Source organism: Octopus sinensis, linkage group LG11, assembly GCF_006345805.1.
Source record: "Octopus sinensis linkage group LG11, ASM634580v1, whole genome shotgun sequence".
Classification (NCBI taxonomy): domain Eukaryota; kingdom Metazoa; phylum Mollusca; class Cephalopoda; order Octopoda; family Octopodidae; genus Octopus; species Octopus sinensis.
In genome coordinates, this window is record NC_043007.1 from 18,535,444 (window position 1) to 18,558,967 (window position 23,524).

Here is a 23,524-nt window from a genome sequence, read left to right on the forward strand (position 1 = left end):
AAGCCAGTCAAGGCGGCGCTGGCATCGGATGATGCTTTTTACGTGCCACTGGCACAGGTATCACAGCTACAATTTCCATTTGATTTTTATTTTGATGTTGATGTATGTGACTCAATAGGTCTCCTCAAGATCAGCAGGTCACGGTGCCATTCAAGGTGGTGCTTCCACCCCTAAATATGTGACCGAGTGTCATTTTTATTTTTTTGAGTGGGATATAAAAAAAAAGGGAAAATCAGTAGCACACCAGATCAAATTTGTTATGATATTTAGTTGCTGTCTTTCATGTTCTGAGATCGAATCTTGTCAAAGTTAACTTTATTGACTTTGGAAACATGACGGCAAAGAAAATACTAACAAGTGTCGATAATTTGACCATATTCTCTCCGAATCTGTGCTGTTGCCCCTATGTTTGTGACTAATTATCATTATCTTAAAAAAAAAAAGGCTACCATCTTTTCCTCCATGTACTGTCTGGTTAGTATGATGTACAGTTGAATCAGTGTTCTTAGAAAAGTTTAAGTTGTGTTACAAAAAATTGGATCTTTGAATTCGCTTATGAAGTGTAATACAGTCAGTTAATTTTCCTGGAGGCTTTATGGAGTAAAGATGCTGGATTTCTTTAATATTGAAATATATTGGATAGTATAATCATAGATATACTGTGCTTAATCATAGGTCCATTCAATTGGGACTCACTTGGGTCTAAACAATCACAAGGTGTGTAATATGATGATATTGAAGATTCAACTGTTTATATTGATGATTAAGTTTAATTAGCAGTGATTAAAAAGAAATCAATATAGAAATAAACGCCAAAACATAACAACTTGTTTTAAAAAGAATTTATTTTGTGTGCATGTGTATATTACACACACACAGAGTCCTTGGTGTGACTTTAAACTGCATTTGGTATAGAGGCCTTGGTTTAAGGGTTCCAAGGAATGTGGAACCATAATGGTCACTGTTTTACTCTAACTTGGAGTAGTAGCACTTGCCAGGGCCCCAGCTATGAGTTAATTAACAAGTCATTGGAAGAATGTCACTCACAGGCCATTCAACAAACCCAGGGCTTTTCAGCTTTTTAACTGCTTTTCTAGGAGAAGGTAATTCCACACAAATCCTGCTTCCTGGTAACCACTGGGCTTTTGTTGCACCAAACCAATACAAGTTTGAAAGATGAGAGTGGAACTGGCTCTGCACAAACAATGCCCACTATAATAATATTCATCAGACAGGCTGTTCAGCAGAATGAGACACCAACACCACCACACTTTGAGAACAAGATGTAGCTGGCTTGCAGAGCCCTCATATGCCAAATCAATGAGAGTCCTAAGGTATATATGTGAGGGCACATGGCTCAGTGGTTAGGGTGTTGCGCACATGATCGTGAGATTGTGATTTCAATTCCTGGACCGGGTAGTGTGTTGTTGTTCTTGAGCAAAACACTTCCTTTCACATTGCTCTGTAATTAGTTCAACACCTGACATGTGATGTATGGTGCACCTGTTCAAGCAAGATTGGTTTGATGAAAGGAGTGAGCAAATGCACAGCACACATATTTCATCACCATAAACATTGTCTTTGATAAGAAATTGTCATACACTCACACACACAAATATATATATACACATACACACACTTGTACACACATACACAGTCTCAAAATCCTTAAAAGTTTTCAAATTAGTTATTTTCCATCTGTCTGTGCATGCCGCCCTACAAGTTTGCGTTTGATATTTGCATTGACATTGTGGATTTGGGTCATTTTCCGAGCCGCCATCTGGAAATAAAGGAGGGAAAAAGAAACATTAAAAGTCAAATTCTGCCAAAATGTTTTTTTGCTGTCTTCAATTATAAAATTATTGCAACGTTGAAGGTGTTTGTAAGCCATTTAAGAAACACACAAAAGCCGTTCGATTCACTTCAATATTTAAGTTTAATTTGTCAAAATATTTTCGTCGCTATAAGACCTGTTCACTGACAAAAATCCGGAGATGCAGCACGGAGTTTTGTCAGTGAACAGGTCGCGGTCTTAAAGCGAAGAAAATATTTTGACAAATTAAACTTAAATGTTGAAGTGAATCGAATGGCTTTTGTGTGTTTCTTAAATGGCTTACAAACACCTTCCACGCTGCAGTTGTTTTCGTTCCAGCACACGATCTCAGATCAGGTCACTTGCTATGCAAGTACATCTCCGTAATTATAAAATTGAAGATGCAAAAAGAATATGGCATTGCAATAACCGAGCTGGTAAAGGGTTGGTCTTTTTAGCTAAATTGCTCAAAGCAACATATGGATGGAGAGCAAAGAATTATCTCTTATGTTTTACTTGTTTCAGTCATTGGATGGTGGCTATGCTGGAGCACTGTTTTCAAGAAAGATAACGTTTCCACATGGACAGATGTGAATGACACCCCTTATATGATAATGACTCTCATTTACAGCTATTATGCAATGTCTAGACAAGGAGAGAGTAACACACACACTACATATGTATATATGCATATATGACAGGCTTCTGTCGGTTTCCATCTAACAAATCCATTCACAAGGCTTTGGTTAGCCTGAGTCTAAAGTAGAACACACACTTGTTCAAGGTGCGACATGGTGGAATTGAACCTGGAACCAAGTGATTGGAAAGCAAACTTCTTAACCCCAGTGATGTCTGTGCCTTTGTCAAGGGTAAGCAACTAATATGTGCTGATGCAAGTTCTGACTCTGAATTCACTAAATCACTGTAGATTTCTTCATCAGACAAATCTCTTAAAAACATGAAGAAAAAAAAAAAAGAAAAAAAAAAAAGAAAAAAAGAAGGCTGGCTTCAATAAGCAATATTATTGTCAATTAGTTAGAGATACTTACTTCAAGCAACCACACTATTTCCACTTCATACTTGTGTGCCACTAAAGAAATTACTTCAGAGGTTGCATTTGAACCAAGACGTCCAACACGCCCGACACGGTGGATGTAATCGGAGACAAAATGAGGGAAATCATAGTTCATAACAGTTTGCACCTAGACACAAAAAAACAGAAAATAAATAAATGAATATATATATATATATTAGCAGAGATACCTGGCGTTGCTCAGGTTTAAAATGGCATAGTTTGTATATATATATTACAGTTATATTGAAACAGGTGGTACAGGAAAGTGAAGCATTGACAACAAAACATTTGTGGAGTAAATGATGGGCTAATTCGACTAAGCGACATGTCATGCGTCCATTTGGAGCAATCCAGGTCCTAACCTGTCATGGAAAATTGGGGTTGGTGAGTAAGTGATTTTTGAATGCACTGGAAAGCTGTCAGTGGATATACTCTCCTTTGCGGTGGTCGGTGCTGCATGTAACACAACCCATTGTATGGTTGACAGTTGAATGAATGTAGGTGTAATAGAGATGTATGTAAATGGGTACATTCTGCGAATGGGCTACAATGGAAGATGGCAACAGGGAACTGAACTGTTGAAATGTTACGGAAGGTGACGGGTTGACATTGGATTGCTGGTGTGGCTGTAGAATAAGAAACATAAACTGAGCCACATACACACTCACAGACACATTCATATACAAAATGTGATGAGACTCAAATACAAAAAGAAGACAGAACACACAGACATACATGGCTTTTCACCTCATTGCTTTTTGCAGTTGTCACATATGTATAAGTATGTGTAGATGTGTGTTTTAATCCAAATGAAAATAAAAATTATCACACATACATTCTGACATACAGTGACACACATATAGTAAGAGAGACACACCCAGACATACATTCAAGGCCGAAATCTCCACTTCTGAATTTTGCAAACCATCTTCTGCAAGTTCTTTCATTCAAGCATTCTTTCCCATAAACTGAGTGTATGTTTCGAGTCGCTTCAGTTGCAGAGTTTCCTTTTTTGTACTCATAATATTTAATTAGTTTAAATGGACACAAATGCATAAAAGTAATTTTTAATTCCATTAGACATTCTAAAATACTATTAAATTTCATTCAATTTTTTAAAATGGTAAAATTGGACAGAACTTATGGGATGACTTGATATTTATTGTGCCACAGACGCTAGAGAAGCTGTCTGATAGAATTAAGTGTCTCTACTCCTCTCTATAACATTTGATTCAGAGTTTCTACTCTCCAACATGGGTACCCCTTACTGCAGTAAGTGCAACAACATAGATTTTCAATAGGTTTCTTTAAGACTGCCCACTTTCAATGATTTATATGCAACAACTTAATATTTTAAAAAACAAATGGTGTATAAGCTACTCAGAAAACCCCACATCTTGGGGAAGCAAACAGCAGTTGATTATATCAACCACATCCTCATCATTTAACATCTGTTTTCCATGCTGGCATGGGTTGGATGGTTTGACAGGAACTGGCAAGCCAAAAGAGAGCACCGAGTTTTACTGTCTGTTTCCAAATGCCAATCACTTTACAGAGTGCATTGGGTGCTTTCTATGAGGCTCTGGCACCAATGAGGTCAACAAGTAACTCAGAAGACAAGATCCAGCAACAGAGTGGGGAGTTGTATTGAGGGAGGTGGCTTTATGCCAGGTGATGAAAGTTTATAGTATGATAGAGAACAGGAAAAGGTCTCTTGTGATAGGAGAGATAAGCACCTACCCCAGTTGAAAGAAAAAGTAGATGGTGGTGGGGATGTGTCAGGGTATATCTTCAAATTACAAGAAGCTCAATAAAAGAGAAGTATACTAGAATATTTTGTTTTATCCATTCCATAAGGAGGAATGGCAAAACTGGCCTCAGTGGGATTTGAACTATGAACATAACTGATTAAGTAAAGTACCACAAGGCATTTTGTCCATCACTCTACCAATTCAACTAATTGTTTCTTTGTTTAATTCCATTATAATTCCAGCATACTTACATGTGTTGTGTCCAAACCTCTGGAAGCAATGTCTGTAGAGACTAGAATACTGAATTCTTGATTCATAAATTTCTGATAAATATCTTTCCTTTCCTGAAAAGGAAAACATTTTTTTATTAAACTAATAAACATAAATTCATTACCATCAAAAAAAAAAAAACCTCCAAAAAACAATGTAGTTATAAAATGGCAAAATGTGTCATGCTTCATTTTACAAAACATATACAGGATAATAAAACTGTAGGTAAGTTCCACACAAAACATAATCCCTTAAAAGTTGGTTCATAGCTGATCCTTGTTCAATGAATTAACATATTACAGGCATGGGTGTGTGATTAAGGAATCCACTTGGCAATTGGGTGGTTTGGGGTTCTCTCCTACTATGCAGCATTTTGGTCAAGTGTCTTCTATAACCTCAGGTTAATGAATACTTTGCGAGTGAACTTATAGACAAAAACTGTGCTGAAGCCTGTCATGTGTGTATGTGTATTTGTGTGCATATGTGTGTGTGTATGTATGTATGTATTTGTGTGTGTGTGTGTGTGTGTGTGAGTTACATCCTTGTAACTTAGCAGTTTGGCAAAAAGAAACTGACAGAATAAGAACTTAACATAACATAGTACTGGATTGATTTAATCAACTATATCCTTTAAAGTAGTACCCCAGCATGGCCATAGTCCAATGACTGAAACATAATCGCATAATTAAGAGCCATGCTATAAGACGCTTGCTGGATGCTTCAGCTTGAAGTGAATATATGCCAGAAAAATATATTTGATATCACCCTTGTTCTTTCCCTCATTACTTGAAGATATAGAATAAGCATAGTGTATATTATAAAATATTGTTTTTTACTGTTTAACCCATTTATTATCATATTTCTGTTAAAATACAGAACCTGAAGGATGATGAAGAATTTAATGAAATAACTATTGTTATTCTTCAGCTGGTGATTTGGCTACATCATGAAATTTTGATGTTAGGTTTAAATTCAATAATAATAATAATGAAATTATTGTATACAGTGCTCAGGTGCACCACAACTTGTCAAAAGTGCGTATAAAGCAGATGCAGTAATGTACAAATGTCTGGAAAGCGAACAGTATATGAGTCAGATACATGCTTGCGTGTGTATGGCGGGGAGAAAATCAGGTTTGTAGTGTTGGCGAATCTCAGGAAGCATGGAAGTTTTGAAGGATGTGGTACTCCGACAACTAACAACTGATGCGGTAGTTTGTTCCATGCTTCAGCAACTCTCAGCGTGAAAAAATGTTTCCTGAAGTCATGGGAGCTGTGCTGTTTTCTGACTTTGTAAATATATCCACGGGTGTTAGACAGGTGGAGTTTGAAAAGGTGCTCAGAGTTATTGTTTGTAAGATGATTAATAATTTTATGGGTGTCTGCCAAGTTCGCTGCCAGACGTTGGAGTTTCAATGTATCCATGCCCAGGGAAGTAAGGCGTTCAGAATATGGCAAATGCCTGATGGAGGGTATTCTCTTGGTTGCACGTCACTGAACGGCTTCCAGACGATTAATATCCTGGGCAAGATAGGAGTTCCAGACTGGTGATGCAAATTCCGGGTGAGGTCGCACCATAGCTATAGAAAGCTGGAGAGTGGCTCACAAAGGAGTTCACTTTCCAAGAAGTTTGTATCAAAGAACCAGGAGCAATCCCTGGTGGGTTGGTAATCAAAAAGATTAACCCTTTAGCATTCAGATTTTTCTGTTGAATATAATGCTTATTTATTCACATTGTTTGAATTAACAGTCATTAACTTGTAGCCTCAAGATTTCAATGATGTGATTGCCTATTTTTAGAACATCAATGAAGGGTAGGTGTCAGAAGCCAGATTTAACCAGTTGTGATAGACTGGGGTCCTGTTCAGAAGATATGTTGTGATTTTGATCACTTATACACTATGGCACCCACATATTCAAGACAGTAAATGACCAGAGGTTGATGAGATGTGTAAATTTGTGAAAACGACCTTACATTTTAGTATGGCAAACAGAATGTAAAGTAACAAAATAAAAGATACAGAAAAGTGTTAAAATAGGTAAAGAGTTTAATTATTCAAGAGATCACACTAACCTCAGCAAAGACGTTTCCATTAAACAGAGCAGCTGATACACCATTTTCCTCTAAGAACTTGTATAACCAATAACTGCTAGAATTGTCCTTGCAAAATAACATCACCGAAGACATCTTATTCTTTTTGGCAAACTTCAATACAAAACCTGAAAGCAAAATCTTTCTTTGTTACTATTTAATCTTCTCACATTTCATAACAGAATAATAATTAGTTTCATATACAAATGCAGGCATAGTTGTGTAGTTAAGAAAATTGATTCTCAGCCATGTGGCCTTTGGTTCAGTCCCACTGTGTGGCACCTTGGGCAAGTGTCTTCTACTATGGCCTTGTGCTGACCAAAGCCTTGTGAGTGGATGGAAACTGAAAGAAGCCCATCATATATATATATGTGTGTGCGTTTGTGTGTTTGTGTTTGTCTCCAACAACATCACTTGACAACTGATGCTGGTGTGTTTACATACCCGTAACTTAGCGGTTCGGCAAAAGAGACCGATAGAATAAGTACTAGGCTTACAAAGGATAAGTCCTGGGGTCGATTTCCTCGACTAAAGGCGGTGCTCCAGCATGGCCACAGTCAAATGACTGAAACACATAAAAGTGTAGTTAAGGCATCAAAGGTCACACAAAAACTTACGAAGATCAAACAGCTCCCCTTAATGATGGATATTCATTAGGGTTACTTACCTGGTTTTTCAGAAGGTAAAAGTCTGACAAATTTCTGCTTGATGTGAGGTGGAATATGATGCAAATATTCTGTAGTCACTCTGGTAAAGGTGTCTAGCTGTAAGATAACGAGTAAAGTTGTAAGGGAAAGTTGGGGAAGAATATGACTGAGACAGCATTGAAGACTTTATTCTTAAACAGAATAAAATGGGGTAAAACAACTAACAAAACATTTGGTAATTTTACAGTGTGCCTACTGTTTGCAGAAGAAAGTACTACTGTGTGGTAGCCACATACAGAGACAAAATGTACCACTTTTGTACTTATTCATTACATAGGTGAGCTATACAAGTCTAAGGTACTTAGTTTGTGGAAGCACATGACCTAGTGGTTAGAGCAGTGGACTCGTGATTGAGGGATCGCGGGTTTGAATCTCAGACCGGGCGATGTGAGTGTTTATGAGCAAAACACCTAAGCTCCACGCAGCTCCAGCAGAAGGTAATGGCGAACTTCTGCTGACTCTTTCTCTCACTCTTTCCTCCTGCATCTTGCAGCTCACCTGTGACGGAGCGGCGTCCCATCCAGGTGGGGAATCTATATGCTAAGGAAACCGAGAAACTGGCCCTTATGAGCCAGGCGTGGCTCAAGAAGGAACAAACAATAGTACTTGGTTTAGAAGATTAGATGCGCCAACTTAGTGGTGGCCCACGTGCTGGTGGCACATAAAAAGCACCCACTTCACTCTCGGAGTGGTTGGCGTTAGGAAGGGCATCCAGCTGTAGAAACTCTGCCAGATCAGATTGGAGCCTGGTGCGGCCATCTGGTTCACCAGTCCTCAGTCAAATCGTCCAACCCATGCTAGCATGGAAAGCGGACGTTAAACGATAATAATGATGATGATGATGATTAGATGACATTGATAGAACATGTGCACACATACATACATATGCATGCAATGGATTTAAGGGAGAATGGTAGAATGGAAAAGAGAGAAGGAAGAGGAAGATTGGGGAAAAGAAGAAGAGAAACAGAGAAAGGAGAAAGATAGAGGACATGGAAGAGAGAGAAGGAAGGTAGCTTTTTAGATGTGGAAGAAAAGGGTGATCTCATGGCCTTTGCAGGGGCTATGACCCAGTGAGGTTCTTGAGGTTCAGTGAGGTTCTTATTCGTCTTGAATAAGTTGCAAACTGATGAGTGTAGAGAAAGAGTTCCAAAGGGCCAATATTCTAGGAAGGAAGAATTGGAAGTAATGGAAAGTGTGGAGCCTGGAAATGGGGTGGGAGACTATATAGGGGATGAGAGAAGGAATGAGAAGGTAGTATCAGAGTAACGGCAACATGAAACCAACCAGAACCAAAAGTAATATAAGAAAGGAAAACTTACTGGAATAATGTTACCAATCTTTGCATCCAAACTTGTTGGTAATGTTGCACTTGCAAGAATTATTTGTGTGCCACTCACTGAAATAGGTGGGTGTTCAGAAGAAGAAACAGCAGCAGCAGCAGCACTGAGATCTGCAGGTGAAATGGTTTTGATGTGTGCCTGTAATATAAAGGAACAAATCGAGACAAGACAATCAGAAGGATAGCAACAAACTGAAACAGAAAACAGTGAACAGCAGTATTAAATTAAGACACCCATCTATATATCATACTTCATATATATTTATATATCTATATCAATTTACTCCACCACCTACACCACCAAACGGTATACACAGGTGCTTATAATTATCAAGTACTCACCCCGAATTTCTGTACTCAACTTATCTATATATTTATATATATATATATATATATATATATAAAATCAAAATAAGCAACAAGGATATCCAGAGGTAATGCAGTACGATCGTTTCATGCGACTCCATTTAATTAAACAATGCAAATATTACATCAGTTTTAAAATGTAGAGCAATCTTCAGCTGCATGAAACGATCGTACAGCATTACCTCTGGATATCCTTGTTGCTTATTTTGATAGTAATCACCCCATTTTGAATTATATGGATAATACCATGCTAAATTCTGGTGCCTTTAACTTAAGTACCATATTCAACTGAATCTATATATATATATATATATATATATATATATATATATATATATATATATATATATATACACACACACACATATACACCATCGAGAGGCAAGATATTGCAGTTTCTGTCCAAGATAAAATCTCTTAGAGACATGTCGTTTTTAAAAACACAATATATAAAGAATAGAAATGAAATGTTATCCCAGTTTACTTGCAACCACATGCTCAAACGAAATCTGTCACCTCTAACATAGGAAAGATCGAATAGTATAGTGACTGATATTGCAAATAGATGCTGGGCTGAATAAAAAGCCAATGTATACAATTGAAGCAACATTAAATTAAAATAGCCATCTATGTATCATAGTCAATGCACATACACCACTGTCCAGCGGCGTTTCAATTCCTGGACTGGGTGATGCATTGTGTTCTTCAGAAAAACACTTCATTTCACATCGCTCCAGTCCACTCAGCTACCAAAAATGATTATTCCTATATTCTTGTGATGGACAGGCATCTAGTCCAGTGGGGAAATACACTGAAGACTCTCTCTCAATATATATATATATATGTGTATGTATGTGAGTTTCTATTTCCCAAATTACCCAAAGTTCTACACAACAGGATCAAACTTGGAGTCATATGATTGCAAAGTGAAATCCTAAATGATTCCGCTGACAGTACATTGGTGCACCAATTTCTACAGAAATTAAATACATAAGAAACTAAATACATACTTTCATGTGATTAAGGATGCTGACAATATTGGAATGGAAGCTGTCATCCAATAATGTATCTGCTTCATCTAATACCAGCTGCAGGAGGTTATGGAACTTTATTTTGTCTGAAAGTGGCAAAATTAGAAAAGAGCTTCATTGTGACTGGTGAATGTTGGTGATGATGGTAATGATGATGATGATGATGGTGGTGGTGGTGATGGTGTTGATGATGATGATTATTGTGATGGTACATAATATGTGCAGAATGTTTAGAGTAGTTTGGGTGGAAAATTATACTATGTGCTTGTTGTGAGGGGTGTCGTTTAACAGTGTGAGTTCTAATGTGGATATGTTGTAGTGGATGTAGTGTGACGGTGTGGGTATGTTGTGTGAGATATAGTGCATGAGACAGTGTAAGCATGCAGAGTAGGAAGTAGTGCATGGCAGTGTGGGGGCACATGGCCTAGTGGTTAGAGCAGCAGACGGGCGGTCGAGGGATCGCGGGTTCGAATCTCAGACCGGACAATGTGTGTGTTATGAGAGAAATACCTAAGCTCCACGCAGCTCCAGCAGAAGGTAATAGTGAACTTCTGCTGACTCCTTCACCACAACTTTCTCTCACTCTTTCCGCCTGCATCTAGCAGCTCACCTGCGATGGACCGGCATCCCGTCCATTTGGGGAACTTATACGCCAAGGAAACTGGCCCTTATGAGCCAGGCATGGCTCGAGAGGGAACAGTGCGTAGCAGTGAGGTTTGTAAAGTGGTGTGTATTGTGCGACAATCATGGGTACAAAGAATGGGATGCAGTATATAGAAGTGTGAGAACGTAATGTGACACTTTGAAAGTGTCGGGTGGAAATGTCGTTTAACAAGGTGGGTTCTAGTGTGGGTATGATGAAGATTCTGATGTTCAGGTTAAGGTAGTGATTGTAGCTTAGAGGGATTAAGATGGATTTGGTTAGTGCTGTGTAGATACGCATTTCTTCATGATTTATTAAAAGACAGTTGCTAGAAATGTCAGTCCCAATACTTACTTTTTGCCAACATTGCTTGCAAAGCTCCAGGTGTTGTTACTAGAATGTCCATCTTTTTATTCAAGACCAACTGTTCCTAACATTAGATACAGAGAAACTAATAATAATAATAATAATAATAATAATAATAATAATAATAATAATAATAATAACAACAACAACAACAATAATAATAATAATATTCAGACAAATACATAACAAAAACACCAGGACTAACAAGTATATGTTAGTATATAGCACTACTAGGCACTGGACACATCCTGCGTAAAACACTTTCAATACAGTAAAAATAAGTGTATCACAACAAACCACAGCACATACCCAAGGCACACAGAGCTGCGCTTGGTAGTGCAGTGAAAGTACGTGATAAAAATAAGACTACTGAATAATAATAATTAGTAGTTTCAAATCTTGGCACAAGGCCAGCACATTGAAAGGGAGGAGGTAAGTCAATCACATTGACTCCAAAATGATGTAAAGTAGAGTCAACCTCACTTTCCATCCTTTCAGAGTCACTCATGAAATTAACGTGCAAGTGACTGAGCACTCCACAGACACACGTACCCCTAACGTAGTTCTCAGGGAGATTCAGTGTGACAAGGCTGGCCCTTTGAAATACAGGTACAACTCATTTTTGCCAGCTGAGTGGACTGGAGCGATGTGAAATAAAGTGTCTTGCTCAAGGACACAACGTGTCGCCAGGAATTGAACTCACGACCTTACAATCGTGAGCCGAATGCCCTAACCACAAAGCCACGTGCCTTCATGTAGGAACAATAAACACCAAGAACACAACAAAAAAATAGATTTTCTCAAAAACCCAGGAGGATCCTTAGTGGTGAGTTGCAGATTGTGCCTGTCATTTAGGTAATCTATTTTGCAGTGGAGGAGATTGCTCAGAAAGTATAGTCACTATGATATGAACTGCCTGGAGAAAGTTCCGAGAGCTACAAGCTCTGTTAGTATAAAATGGCTTCTCTCTCAGAGTAAAAGGAAGAGTAAATGATGCTGGTGTACAATCAACAATGCTACATGAGTGTGAAACTTGGGCTGCAAATGCAGAGCAAATATGAAGACCAGAAAGAAATGAAACCAGCAGGCTCTATTGGGTGTGCAATATCAGTGTGCGTGTACAACAAAGTTCAAATGTATTGATAGAAAAACTGGGCATAAGGGGCATCATATGTAGAGTGGTAGAGAGGAGACTGCCTGGTATGGTCATGTGATGTGAATGGATGAGGACAGCTGCATGACAAAGTGCCAATCACCAAATGTGGATGGAACCTGTGGAAGTTGGAGGCCTAGGATGAAGCGGGATGAAATAGCGAAGAATGAGCCTCACTAAGGAGATGGTAGAGGACCCAAATGATTAGTGATTTGGTGATTTCAAATAAAAACTGAATCGTGCAACCTATGCCAGCAGGGAAAGCAGACATAAATTGATAATGATGAGGAGGATGAAGTTTATTAATTACTAAAGAAATATGATGGAACACTGAAAGGATCTTATGATACAAGTATTGTTCACGATGAAGACAGTAGTGCATCATCATCATCATCATCATCATTTAGTGTCCACTTTCCATGCTAGCATGGGTTGGACGGTTCAACTGGGGTCTGGGAAGCCAGAAGGTTGCACCAGGCCCAGTCTGATCTGGCAGTGTTTCTACGGCTGGATGCCCTTCCTAATGCCAACCACTCCGTGAGTGTAGTAGGTGCTTTTTACGTGCCACTGGCACAGGTGCCAGACGGGACTGGCAAACGGCCACGGTCGGATGATGCTTTTTACGTGCCACTGGCATGGGGGCCAGGCGAGGCTGGCAATGGCCATGATTGGATGGCGCTTTTTACGTGCAATTATTTATTATTATCATTTTCTGGACATTATTGTTTCAAGTCCTAGGACTCACAGGGCTGGTTATCCAGTTTCCATGGCACCTAAATGACTGAAATCACAACACTACCTCTCAACGGGACACCAGTCTGTCACAAGGTTACATATTTTACAGCAAAGTGGACTGGAGCAATATGAAATGAAATGTTTTGCTTAAGAACACAATGAACTGCCCAGTCCTGGAATTGAAACCACAATCTTACAATTATGAGTGCAAAATTTTAACCACTAGATGATGCATCTTTACTGGTGGAATTTATGACTTACAGAAATAGACTGTAGTTAAAGTCATGATCAAGACAAATAGAAGATAAAGTGGGGGGTGGGGTATGATTGAGTTAAGGAAATAATGAGATGAATTAGTTCTTTTTAAGGACAAAAGATCTTACCATTGATCCAACTTTTCCAAGAATTAACTGAGGTTCTAAAGGCATAATTTTTGTCAGGTCCTTTATAACAGACTAGAAATAAAAATGAAAAAGTGAATGGAAAGGACAATCAAAAGTTTGTGTGAAAATACTGAAGTTACAAAAGGCTATTGTAGAAAATTGTCATTAGGAATAAACTCCTAATGTAGGTTGATTACATTGGCTCCAGTGCTCAACTGTTACTTATTTTATCAACCCAGAAAGGATATAAATCTTTAGTTAAATATATTTAATGAGAATATTATATACTGAATTTATATTGAGTGCTCAATTGTATCAAAGTATTAATACTATTAAAGTATTTATATATTTAATACGAGCGATTATATATATTTTATATAATAATATATTATTATTAATACCAGGAAAGAAATATTAGAAATTACGGAGATGTACTTGCATAGCAAGTGACCTGATCTGAGATCGTGTGCTGGAACGAAAACAATTGCAGTGTGAAAGGTGTTTATAAGCCATTTAAGAAACACACAAAAACCGTTAGATTCACTTCAACATTTAAATTTAATCTGTCAAAATATTCTGCTAGCACAGAATTTTGTCAGTGAACAAGGAGACACAAACACACAAACACACACATGCGCGTACACACATGACAAGCTTCTTTCAGTTCCATGTAACAAATCCACTTACAAGGCTCAGGCTACAGTAGAAGACATCTGCTCAAGGCACCATGCAGTGGGACTGAACCTGAGACCATGTGGTTAGGAAGCAGACTTCTTACTACACAGCCACACTTGATAGATATTGGCTTCAAATCTTCGCACAAGGCCAGCAATTTCAGGGGAGGGGTAAATCAATTACATTGACCCCAGTGTTCAACTGGTACTTATTTTATTAACACTGAAAGGATAAAAGACAAATTTGACCATGGCAGAATTTGAACTCAGAACTTAAAGACAGATGAAATGCTGTTAAGCATTTTGCCCAGCATGCTAACAATTCTGCCAGCTCTCTGCCTTAAACTTGACAGATATTGAAAAGTCTCATATTTAATCCATTAGCACTTAAACCGGCCATATCCAGCCAAAAGTATTCTGCCTGTTTTATGTTCAAACTGACCAGATCTGATCTCTCACACCAACCCTACAATATCGTTTTAAAAATTAACAGCTACCTCATCAAAATCTCATAACTACAAGATAATGCATGATTAGTTCAAAACGAATGTGGATAAAAAAGCATTAGTTTTAGCAGAATAATGTGAACACTAAAGGGTTAAAGATGAGGCTAATAAACATTTAGACAAATGAAATTCCAGACATTACTGCACTTACCATAATCTGGATGGCAAGCTCTCGAGATGGAACGATGATTATAGACTTTGGAGAATTCTTATGTTTGGAGTTAGTCACTATATCATTATACTGCTTAATTAACTGGAAAATTGGTAATAGGTATGCCAGGGTTTTACCACTTCCTGTAGAATAGAAATATCACAAAAATATCATCAGTGAGATGTTTTAGTAATGTAAACAAGGGGTACTGAAAATTTCCTGGTTTTGGGTAAAACAAAATGCAGGAGGACCAGTTAATTATGATTTTATTCAACAAATTCCCCTCTCAGATTCATACATTTATTGCAGCAATCTTCAGTTTTTTAAGCCCTGTAAAGGAACTCAGACGGTTGGACCTCAACTGGGCCTTTTGCAATACCCTTAAAGTCAGGCACTTTTCAGCATCCACTTGCAGAAGAACTTTATTGAAGCACTGTAAAGATTAATGCCCAGGAGTTGTTGATGATGAAGTGTGTTATTTGCAGTGAAAGCATCTAAAGGCAACAGGCTGTATCACCAACTGATCATGGCCGCTGCCAGCCTCCCCTGGCACGTAAAAAGCACCCACTACACTTATGGAGTGGTTGGCGTTAGGAAGGGCATCCAGCTGTAGAAACACTGCCAGATCAGACTGGAGCCTAGTGCAGCCTCCTGGCCTCCCAGACTCTGTCGAACCGTCCAGCCTGTGCTAGCACGGAAAACGGATGTTAAATGATGATGATGATGATAATGAAGGGGCCAGGGAGCTTCAAATCAAGTGATCATACAGACATATGTCCCCCACCTTTTTTTTTTGAAGGTGAGAAGAGGTGGAGTGGGAAAGAATAGGTTCAATGGTTGGAGATTACAACACAGCAGTTACAGAGGAGCATGTGCTTTATTGGAAGATTGCAGAGGTGTAAGGTAAGAGAGAGGAATTTGATCAGCATGTACATATGTGTCCAAGAAGAGTGTTGTGGCATTGATAAAGCTCCATTTTGATTACTGCAATCAAGCAGGTTGATTGACTGTGTAGATAACTTCTTTTAGAACTGCATTTAGTTCGTTTGATAAAATAGAGATTTAATATAGATTCAATGAACCCAAGATGTAATTCTTACCAGTTTCAGCTGCACAGATGACATTGTTGCCTTGTAAAATTTCTGGAATTGCTTTAATCTGTAAAATATAACAAATTCAATTATATTCCTTTTCAATTGAACAGTTTACAATATATACTCTCTTTTTACACTTTTACTTGTTTCAGTCATTTGACTGCGGCCATGCTGGAGCACTGCCTTTAATCGAGCAACTCAACCCCGGGACTTATTCTTTGTAAGCCCGGTACTTATTCTATCGGAATCTTTTGCCAAACTGTTAAGTTACGGGGACGCAAACACACCAGCATTGGTTGTCAAGCAATGTTGTGGGGACAAACACAAACACATGTATATATATATATTATATATATATATATATATATATATATATATATATATACATATACGACGGGCTTTTCAGTTTCTGTCTACTAAATCCACTCACAAAGCTTTGGTTGGCCCGAGGCTATAGTAGAAGACACTTGCTCAAGGTGCCATGCAGTGGGACTGAACCCAGAATCATGTGGTTGGTAAGCAAGCTACTTACCACACAGCCACTCCTGCGCCAATGAGTATCATTCTTACTTTTACATTGTGTTACATAATAAACTGGTTCCCACCTAGTGTTTTCACCACACTCTTATTAAGAGTGACATATTAGAAATTCAACTATAAATTTCAGTAAAGTTATCTCATAAACCAGTTTGTGTGGAAGCCTGTCATATATGTATATAGATGTGTGTGTGTGTGTGTCTTTGTCCCCCAATTACTTGACAATTGGTGTTGGTTTGTTTAAGGGGTCTGATAAAACAAGTAGTACCAATCTTAAGGGACTGATAAAACAAGTACCAATCTTTTAAAAAAAGTATTGGGGTCAAATTCTTTGACTAAACCCTTCAGTGTGATGCCCCAGCATGGCCACAGTCCAATGACTGAAACAAATAAAAGATAAAATATATTATAATAAAAACATAGCTATGGCTGTGTGTATATGGGATTCATAAGATAACCATGTGGTTTTAGGTTCTATCCACTAGGGCAAGTGTTTTCTATTGTAACTTGAGATTGGCCAATATTTTGAAAACTGTAAGGAAGCCTACTCTGTGTGTATATGCATGAATGCTGATACTCCACATCTTTGCATAACAACATCTGAGCAAAACAGTGATGTCATATTTACATTATTTACAATAATACATCTTGTAGCTTTGTGCTTTGAAAGACCAGTGGAATAACAAAAATCCATTACTTCAAAAATAGGTGAGGTTAGGTGACAGGAAGGGCATCCAGCCATAAAATACTGCTTTAAATAAGTCTTTATCCAACCCATGCCAACATGGAAAAACAGATGTAAAATGAATGAATGAACAAAGAAATATTGGGATACCTGCACATCTGTTGGAGTGCTTAATCCTGCTTCAGAAAGGTAATCCCTTAGACTACTCATTAAATTCAGATCTTCAAATGATTTTGGTTTTGTAACAACTGCTGGATTCTGAAAAATAAATAAATAACTAAATAAATACATATTTCAAACTTGTGGCAATTAAAAATTTTTTTTTTGAAATTATTAATCAGGAGCCCCAGCCCATTCAAAGTATTTTGGATCGCAGGATGGCCTGCTGTGCTTACATTGGATCGTGGGGCGACCTACTGAGTCAAGTACATCAACATCAAAATAAAGATCAAATAGAAATTGTAGTTGTGATACCCATGCCAGTGGCACGTAAAAAGCACCATCCGAACATGGCCGATGCCAGTGCCGCCTTGGCTGGCTTCCGTGCCGGTGGCACATAAAAAGCACCAACCGATCATGGCTGTTGCCAGCCTCCTCTGGCCCCTGTGCCAGTGGCACGTAAAAAGCACTCACTTCACTCACGGAGTGGTTGGCGTTAGGAAGGGCATCCAGCTATAGAAACACTGCCAGATCAGACTGGAGCCTGGTGCAGCCTCCTGGCTTCTCAGACCCCGGTCAAACCGTTTAACCCATGCTAGCATGGAAAACGGATGTTAAACGATGATGATGATGATGTTGGGTTAAAACAAAATTAGCTACTGAGTCTTTGGACAGAATAATCCTCCTTACTAATTTCTTTGCAGAAAAGCAATACTGTTTAGAAAGCTTTCTTTCCTGATCAATCTTGTAACCATATATGTTGATTATCTTGCTTTGACCATTGTCCTCCTAACTATGTCTGTTTTAGCAAGTTTATGAGTTTTTATTTTTCAGCTCCCTTTTGCATGGTGAGATGAAATTTTTCAAGCACAAGATCCAAATTTTGAACAAAGTGAAGGTTTTGCGCTTGGAGTTTCCTCCATAACATGCTAATTAATCCCCAGCCAGGATCCTAACAGAGGCTACTACCCTACTCCAGGCCAGAGGAGATCTGGGAACAATAATGGCTGAAAAGTAGTCATATATTCCCTATACTTCAACACCTCCTCCTCTTCCTATTTTCTCGTTTTCTCAGAAATTACAACAACAATAAAGAACGGTAACATTAACCCTTGTTTTTCTGTTGAAATATGCTCCTTTTGCTTCAATTAATATTAAAAATAATGAAGAATCTAATAAAATAACTTTGTCCTTATTAAGCTGCCATTTGGAATACAAATTTCACGCTAAGAGTTGCTGAAACATGGAAAAACTGCCGGCATCAGTTGTTAGTTGTCGGAACACTGCATCCTTCAAAACTTCCATGCTTCCTGAGATTCGCCAACACTACACCTGATTTTCTCTCCTCCATACACACGCAAGCATGTATCTGACTCATACACTGTTCACTTTCCAGACATTTGTACATTACTGCATATGCTTTATATGCACTTTTGACAAGTTGTGGTGCACCTGAGCACTGTATACAATAATTCCATTATTATTATTATAATTAAGAGGAGATTTCAAATAACTTTAAAGCAGGGTTTTTCAAACATTTATCTCAGTTACATATATTGCAATGTTTCAAGTAAATTACAGTACAATTTATATACTTACTGAATTCCAGTCCATCAAAGTAAAATGGTCTCCCACTGATTTGCGATGCTTCCAGCCATAAGATGCTAACGTTTTGGGATTGAAATCATTGTATGTTTGACCCTTGTGGTGATTGAACTTTTCTCGGTGACATGATATCACCAGAGGAGATTTAAACTTCAAGGGTTTTTTAACCCTTTTTGTCCTCTCATTTCTTATGTTCTGTTTATTTAAGTTCAAAACCATTTTCTGAGGAATTGTTATTCGAGGAATAAATTTATTGGCCGTGGACTAAGACAAAAGAATACAAAAATAAATACATAAAAATATAGAAAACAACAAGATTCTAATACAATTGTTGCATAACTTAACCCTTTAGTATTTAAACCGGCCAAAATATTTAATCTGTTTTATGTTCAAACTGACCAGATCCAGGCTCTCACACCTACCCTACAATGTTATTCTACATTAAGTAATTACACCATCAAGATCTTGAAGATATGAGATAATGCATGATTAATTCAAATCAATGGGAATCAATAAGCATTATGTTTGATAGAATAATCGGAACACTAAAGGGATAATGTAACTCTTTTCTGCTATAAGCACAAGCCCTGAAGTTTCATGAGAGAGGGCTAATCAATTACATTGACCCCAATACACAACTGGTACTTGTTTTATCAACCCCAAAAGGATAAAAGGCAAAGTTAATTTTGGCAGAATTTGAACTCAGAATGTAAAATAAAGGGTGAAATACTATTAAACATTGTCTGGTGCTCTGACAATTCTGCCAGCTTGTTATGTGACAGTCACATAATGTTAATAATATTTAAGAAAAGTTGAAGAAACAAACAGCACAGAATTGAAGTGAGAAAGTGGAGGGGTGATGGGTAAGTGTTTAACGAAAGGTAGCAGATAGGATTTTAATAACTTTAAACACACAAAAGAGTGAATACTGAGTAGATATTTACCTGGATAGAGAACAGAATGGATACTGTCACACTATAACTAAGGCAGATGTAAAACAAAGAAGAAGAATTGGGAAGGTCATGGTGAGCTGGCAGAAACGTTAGCACGCCGGGCAAAATGCTTAGCGGTATTTCGCCTGCAGTGGCGTTCTGAGTTCAAATTCCGCCGAGGCCGACTTTGCCTTTCATCCTTTCGTGGTCGATTAAATAAGTACCAGTTACATATTGGGGTCGATATAATCGACTTAATCCATTTGTCTGTCCTTGTTTGTCCCCTCTATGTTTAGCCCCTTGTGGGCAGTAAAGAAATAGGTCATGGTTGTTGGCAGTGAAACTCATTTACAACTACTATGTAATATCAAGAAAAGGAGACACACACGCACACACACACATATATATGTGAAGGTTCATGGCGTAGTGGTTTGGGTGTTGCACTCACAATCAAAAAGATAGTGGTTTCAGTTCCTGGACTGGGTGGTGTGTTGCATTCTTGAGCAGAACACTTCATCTTACATTGTTCTGCAATCACTTCGACACCTGACATGTGGCACACCATGCACCTGTTCAGGTGTGTCGATTTGATGGAGGGAAGGAGCTAGTGTACAGCACATACATTTGATCACTATAAAAACAAATCATTTGTACAGGTCGTTCAGCAAAAAGCTGAACAGTCATACATTTACCTTCAATGGGAAATTCAGTCGTATCAGAGTGGCTGACGTTAGGAAGGGCATCCAGCTGCAGAAACTCTGCCAGATCAGATTGGAGCCTGGTGCAGCCATCTGGTTTGCCAGCCCTCAGTCAAACCGTCCAACCCAAGCCAGCATGGAAAGCGGACGTTAAACGATGATGATGATGATGATATATGGTAGGGAGGCTCTGAAAGGGGTCTCAAGGAGTAGTGTCCCTGCTTTCCTGAGCTAGTTTTCCACCACATTACTTTAAAATTGTGGTAGAGGCCTTGGTCCCATGACCACTTATGTCTAGAAACTGAGGTTGGGGGTAAGCAAGGGAATGCTCCCTGTAGAAAATCCAGCCTTAAGAAAGCTTCACAATAGCAAGGGAGAAATGGGCACCAGCCAGCCAGCCAGCTCAAAGGTTGGGGTGGGCTGCACCTGCCTACCTCAGTTGCTATGGCATTGAGGCAGATCCGGCTACCCCCGTTACGGGGACAAAACCTGGATTTAAAATACTGCATGATGATGATGATGATGATGACGATGATATACAATGGGTTGCCTTCAGTTTCCATTCACCCAATCCAGTCACAAAGCACTGGCAGGCCTGGAGTTACAGTAGAGAATACTTTCCCAAAGTGCCATGCGATTAGATTGAACCCAGAATCATATGGTTGTAAAGTAAACTTTTTTAACCACACAGCCACACCAGTCCCTATATGCGGACTCTTTTAACTTAAAATATACATATTCATTCTTTGTATCAGCTGAAAAGCTCATAGGCTGACTAAGAAGGAGTGGTGCTAGAGCTGTGAAAGCTTGCATTAGATTAGATAACCATTTAATCTTTAAATACTCACCATATGTCGAACAGTCAAGGCTATCAGCAAACTGTCCTGTTGCAGTCCCCTCCAAACACAAGCCCAATTCATTGTTCTTGGTTACTAGGCCTGAAGGGGGAAAAAGAGAAAATGAGAATTTTCAAGAAAATAAAATTCAGTTGTTAACATCGTTATTGCAAATCAACCAAGACAACATAATATATAACTAATGTGGGAGCTTCTACAGAGTCACTACACCTGCTAGAAATAACAGCCACATTTACTGCAACCATCTAACGAAAGAACACATTAGATAATGTATTCCTATATACCTCTAGTGGAGGCGCAATGGCCCAGTGGTTAGGGCAGCAGACTCGCGGTTTCGATTCCCAGGCCGGGCGTTTTGAGTGTTTATTGAGCGAAAACACATAAAAGCTCTACGAGGCTCCGGCAGGGGTGGGGGTGGCGGTCCCCGCTGTACTCTTTCGCCACAACTTTCTCTCACTCTTTCTTCTGTTGGCCTGCTCGCTTAGCCAGCGAGGTGGCGACATTCGAAGGCTAAAACAATGTGGAGCGCATTGTGACCAGCGATGTGTAACAACATCTGATAACCTGGTTGGTCACGGTGATATACCTCTAAAACGACGAGATGGTCATCATGGAGTGTTAAAACACAATGTCACTGAAGAGACTTATAAAGAGAAGAGTATATTGTTATGTACATGTATTCCCCAAAGTTATGAATACAACTCAAGTAAAATGGCTGTAACCAAGAAACGAAAACTATTCACCGATTTGGCTCGGCAGTGATTTATCTCCACGACTGTTGGTAATTTACAAATTGATAATCAATGTTCACAGTAATTACTAGCCATTACAGTAGTTCTTTATGCTATCTGGAAGATTACAGATTTATTCAGAAAAGCATGCACGCTTGTATTTTGAAGTAGATTGTTAATATTTACAGATGGTATACATAAAACAAGACATTGTCCAATTCATTGCGGGATTTTCGAATAGGAAAATAAAAAGGTCAAATAAATTAGTTTGACTGCTTAATAATTATGAACTGTGTTTTCTACAACGATTTGGTTTATTAATTGAATTTGACAGAAATGGTACTAATTAAAAATGCACTAAAATCAGTTTATATATAAAAGTCATCTACATAAACAGAGAAAAAATGTTTACAACACGTGGATAAACAGAAAAAAACACTTTGGCACCAAGAATTACGATCGCATTTTGAGAGAAAATCAACTTCAGTTAAGCAAACATTAAACTATCAGGTCGATTTCTTTTAAGAAGTTTTCGAATGAACAATCATCCTAATACATCTAAAGAAAAACTAAGTTTTTATTTCTTGGTCATACTTCTGAGAAGGTGAAACTTTTCTCTAGGGCGAATGTAGCATCGGAGAAATTGCAAAGGGGGAAAATCACTTGAAGTTCACTAGTGTTGTTTACATTGGTAAAAGCAAAAATACATATAAAATACAAATTTACAGCTCTCCATCAGATCTCATTTCTCCAAAGAAGGGATCCTTACTCAAATACCCCAAAACCTACCTCTATTTTATGAAACTTAAGATTCCAATTGTTGATCCCATTCAATGAAATAAACTTCACTTTTATTTTTCCAAACCTACCTATAATTATTAGCTGTATAAAAAGTTCCAACAGTGATGTTTTCTTTAAATATATGTTACGACATCAATTAATGCGTCTGCATAAAACATAACAGGTACTTGCTGAAAAATCTCCTGTTTCCGTCAATCCTTGGACGCTAAAAACAATATTTATTTCCCCTCTTCTTGTCCAATTTCTTTTCCATTTTACGACTTTCGTCCAGTCTTGACAATATTTGAGTAAAAAATCGGAATTCATTGAAGATTTTTTACAACAAAATAAAACTGAGTCGTATAGATTTTCAGTAAATTAATAAATAT

At 38.2% G+C, this 23,524-nt stretch overlaps 1 protein-coding gene across 3 annotated transcripts; it reads right to left on the bottom strand.

The window, feature by feature from the left end:
- Positions 1-824: 824 nt before the first annotated feature.
- On the bottom strand, positions 825-23,482 carry LOC115217503 (probable ATP-dependent RNA helicase DDX28). Of its 3 annotated transcripts, none has more exons than XM_029787220.2 (15): positions 23,225-23,482; positions 21,616-21,705; positions 19,132-19,401; positions 17,524-17,631; positions 16,158-16,215; positions 15,058-15,200; positions 13,727-13,798; positions 11,444-11,519; positions 10,426-10,532; positions 9,030-9,188; positions 7,668-7,764; positions 6,983-7,128; positions 4,891-4,983; positions 2,863-3,015; positions 825-1,780 (listed from the first exon to the last, which is right to left on the bottom strand). In XM_029787220.2, exons 2-15 carry the CDS (start codon positions 21,685-21,687, stop codon positions 1,688-1,690), a joined length of 1,647 nt encoding a protein of 548 aa, XP_029643080.1. In that variant the 5' UTR covers positions 21,688-21,705; positions 23,225-23,482; the 3' UTR covers positions 825-1,687. The 3 variants fall into 3 exon arrangements, with proteins under 3 accessions (XP_029643080.1, XP_036363059.1, XP_036363058.1); XM_036507166.1 differs by lacking the exon at positions 23,225-23,482 and adding an exon at positions 23,145-23,163; XM_036507165.1 differs by lacking the exon at positions 23,225-23,482 and adding an exon at positions 22,950-23,008.
- Positions 23,483-23,524: the final 42 nt, after the last annotated feature.